The 3,978-nt window shown below is 44.2% G+C and overlaps 1 protein-coding gene across 1 annotated transcript; it reads right to left on the reverse strand.

Moving 5' to 3' along the window:
* Window positions 1–2,928: 2,928 nt before the first annotated feature.
* Window positions 2,929–3,531, reverse strand: LOC111909021 (uncharacterized). Its single transcript, XM_023904816.1, has one exon. The coding sequence runs from the start codon at window positions 3,529–3,531 to the stop codon at window positions 2,929–2,931; it is 603 nt and encodes a 200-aa protein (XP_023760584.1).
* Window positions 3,532–3,978: the final 447 nt, after the last annotated feature.

The raw sequence follows: 3,978 nt of genomic DNA on the forward strand, positions 1-3,978 counted from the left end.
GACTGTCAAATGCTTTTTCAAAGTCTACTTTGAGAGTGAAAGCTTTCCTTTTATTCCTCTTAACCCAGCTTATGACCTCGTTCAAAATAAGGGGCCCATCGAGAATATTCCGGTTTTTAATGAATGCCGACTGTGTTGAGCTGACCACCAAGTGTACCACCTTTTTTATTCTTTCAGCTAGGACCTTAGAGATTATTTTATACAAGCATCCAATTAAAATAATTGGGCGGAAGTCGTTTATTGTGATCGGGTCTTGAATCTTAGGGACAAGGATAATGAAGGAAGAGTTGCAGCCTTTCTCGAAATGCCCCGAAGCTTCAAAGTGTTTCACTGCGAGGTATAGGTCCATCCCAAAATCCTCCCAATATTGTTTTAAGAACGCAAAGGTGAAACCATCAGGGCCTGGAGCTCGGTCTGAACCACAAGCCCAAATGGCTGATTTCACTTCATCGAGGGAGATAGGCTCTTCTAGGAACAAGCTCGCATGGAGAGGTAATTTCTTAAAATGAGGGCTGATGAATTTAGGTCGCTGCTTGAGAGGCTCAGCGAATCTCTTGGCAAAATGATTAACGACCAGCTCTTTTATTGTGGCGGGGTCACTTATCCAGAATCCGTTCTCCTTGATTCCATTAATCCTCTGAGATCTTTGGTGCTTGTTTATCACGCCATGGAAGAAAGCACTATTCTCGTCACCTTCTAGGGCCCAAGTGGTTCTAGATTTTTGTTTTAAATCCTCTATGCGCCTGGATTCAATTTCCATAATTTTTTGGTATGCGGACTGTCGGCTTAAAAGGAGATCACTGTTAATTAAGCCCTGCTCCGCCAATTGGTCGATGTCGTTTATTCTCTTTGTGAGCTCCTCCATCTCTTTCCTGGCTTTCACAGAAACTGCCTTCCTCCAAGCTTTAATGTGTTCTTTTAAATTCCGCAATTTTCCTGCAACCATGGAGAGGGGAGATCGAAACAACAGATGACTTGGATTGCTGCTGAAACCCCATCCCCGTCTTACGACACCCTCGAATTCTGGGTCTTTAAGCCAGGAGTTATAGAGCTTGAATGGGGTTGGGCCAAAGTCAAGTTGGGAAGCAGATAACAAGATAGCACAGTGGTCAGAGTGCACCCTAGGCATGGCTGTAACATTCAGGTTTGGCCAAGTCTCGAGAGCGTTTAGAGAGACAAGGAACCTATCGAGCTTGCTATGCTTATCCCCTGCTGAGTTCATATACGTAAATCTGCGACCCCCCATTTTAATCTCCATTAGCCCTACTGAGTGTATAAATTCATTGAAATAAAAGGCGCTATTTTGACAGAATATGGAGCCGAGTCTTTCTTCTGGCAGGCGAACGGCATTGAAATCGCCAAAGACAAACCAACAGGAGTCTATGTCTGAATTGATGAGATCACTTAAATTGTTCCACAGGGATCGCTTCCTCATAGGATATTGTGGGGCGTACACATTTACGAAACAACACTTTTTTCTTAGCTTAAGCCAAATTCCCTTTATGGCAAGAAAGCCGACACCTTTTATTGATTCGAAGACCTGGAAGAGGGAGGGGTCCCATATGGAAGCTATGCCACCAGATAAACCCACCGGATCAATAACCTCGCACTGGAAGTTTGAAGAGCCCCAAATTTGTCTGTCTAGTTTATTCTTAACCTCTGTGGATTTCGTTTCTTGTAGTCCAACAAAAAAAGAGTGATGCTTGAGTCGGCAGTCTCTGAGCCAGCTCCTCTTTATTTCACACCCGATTCCATGAATATTATTGGAGAAAATGTTCATTGATCGATGATTGTCACTCCACGAGATTTGATCATCTGCTTGAGACGGTCAGCTTGGTTACTAACCAGGAAACCTACAGATTCACCCACTGCGATTGTTTTGGCGACCTCCCAGGAAGTTGCATTTGACTCAGCTGATAAGACCTGTGAGGATGATTGGAGGGGCATCTGAGGAGACCTATTCGAGATTCCTTGTAATTGTTGATCGTCGCCATTGGGGAGGGAGTAGGAAGGGGGAATTCTTGACGGAGAAGAGGGAGAATGGGGGCGAGACATCGAAGGAGGAGGACGGAGCCTGATTTGGTCAAGTGATACGGATGGGAAAGAACGAGCTGGGGCCCTGTTTAGGTCCAAGGAACGGGTGGGCCGGTGTTTTTTGAGTACAGGGGAAGGGAAAGCCCGTATTCTATTTAGGCCCAAAGGGGAAAGCGCGCCAGTCGGGGCGCTACCTGCATCAGATGTCAAACTTTTTTCACGCGTGACTTCCGGATCTTTATGAAGACTAGGAGACGCCTCGGATCCCGAGCATGGAATATTTGCTTGTGCCTGTTCGAATTCCTTCTCCTGCGACTGTTGCCCATTCGTCGGAGATGCTACCGGCGACATTCCGCCAACCTCGTGGAGAGCAGGGGCATCACTGTTGAAGCTTCCATTTTCCCCAATGCTATCTTCATCCCACCATGACATTTTCTGGTAGAAATCATTAGCAGCAAGCACCGGACTGAGTTTGAGAGATTCGAAAATGTCTTCCATGATATTTATTTGATATGGCTTTCCATCCACCATGATTTTGATAGAGGAGCTGATGATTTCGGGGTGGGATGTGAGAATCCCGACCCTTCCGAAAGCCAGATTAGGGGAACTTGTGTTGCATTCTTCTGGGATGACCACAGATCCCCACTTGCTTGCAATGATACTAAATGCCTCTTCGCACCATGCATGTTGAGGCACACCTTGAATAATAAGGGATTCGATTCTTTCGTTGAAGTTTATACCCTCTTCCCAGGCTGATACCGATTTGAACCAGGGTTGCCAGATCTCCCTTCCTTCGATCAAAAACTTTTCCTTTACTGCTATATCTTCGAATTCAAGAAGCATTTTCAGGCCTCCTAAATATCTTAGTTGGATCGTCGGGCATCCCTCCACTTCCTAGAAAGCTTTCACATTCATGAGAGCTTGGAAGCTTTCTACTTCCCCCACTAGAGTATTTTCCATGGCTTCTTTCGAGTCATGGAAGGATATCAGCTTTATAGTTTTCCTTGTATGTGCTTCTTCATCCGCCTTACTTGATTTCCCAGCTCCCATAGTGTCTATTGGCAAAGGTCCCCTGACAGCATCAGCAAAAGACTTGACGTACGGTTGTGGTTGTGATGTTTGGACTGCATGCTGGCCTCTCAGGGCTTGGTGATTTTCCCTGCGAGACACCTGTTCTTTTCTTTCAAATCTCGCCACATTGACTTCTATCTTCTGTGTTCCAATGATGATCTCGTTTAGCCTCTTCTCGAATGATTTAGGATCATGAATCCTTAGGAATCTAACAAATCCAAAGATCTTGTTTGAACGGTTCAGCTTCTGGGCAATATACACATCAACAACAGCCCCATATCGACTGAACATCCGCCATAGCGCCGCTTCACTCCAATCTGAGGGGAAGTTTTGTACGTAGAACGTAACGGCTTTCCCATTTATGTCAAACTCTCTCCCATATTTCTTTCTTCTTCGAACTTGGTTCCATCCCTCTTGATCCGCCATTGTTGTTACCACTAAGATTCCTGATAGGCATGGGAATTATAACCCATGCATTTAACCTTTATGAACATGTATTATCTAATGAAAACAGCAGCATTTCATTATATCTGGTAACATCCCGCAAGCACCTGTTTGATAACCAGCTGCTTTACATTCTGTTCCGCAATTCACTTTGACTGCCATACAATCTTTAATGCACTTATCTATCACAACAGCTGTATATATACAACTACATTTAATCAATACATGCTTGAGAGTTTTATAGATAAATCAAAATTGAAAGAAAGTTATCATACCTAAATTAATCGGGACCATGGTTTTGCAAAGAAAGGCCAACACAAAAAGTATCGTGGCAAGAGATTTTTTTAAAGTGGAAGCCATCAGGTTCATACCTGGTAATGCTTGGTTTGATTGGAAGTAAAGATGTCACAAAGGATGATTGTTATATGT

Source organism: Lactuca sativa, chromosome 2, assembly GCF_002870075.4.
Source record: "Lactuca sativa cultivar Salinas chromosome 2, Lsat_Salinas_v11, whole genome shotgun sequence".
Taxonomy (NCBI): Eukaryota; Viridiplantae; Streptophyta; class Magnoliopsida; order Asterales; family Asteraceae; genus Lactuca; species Lactuca sativa.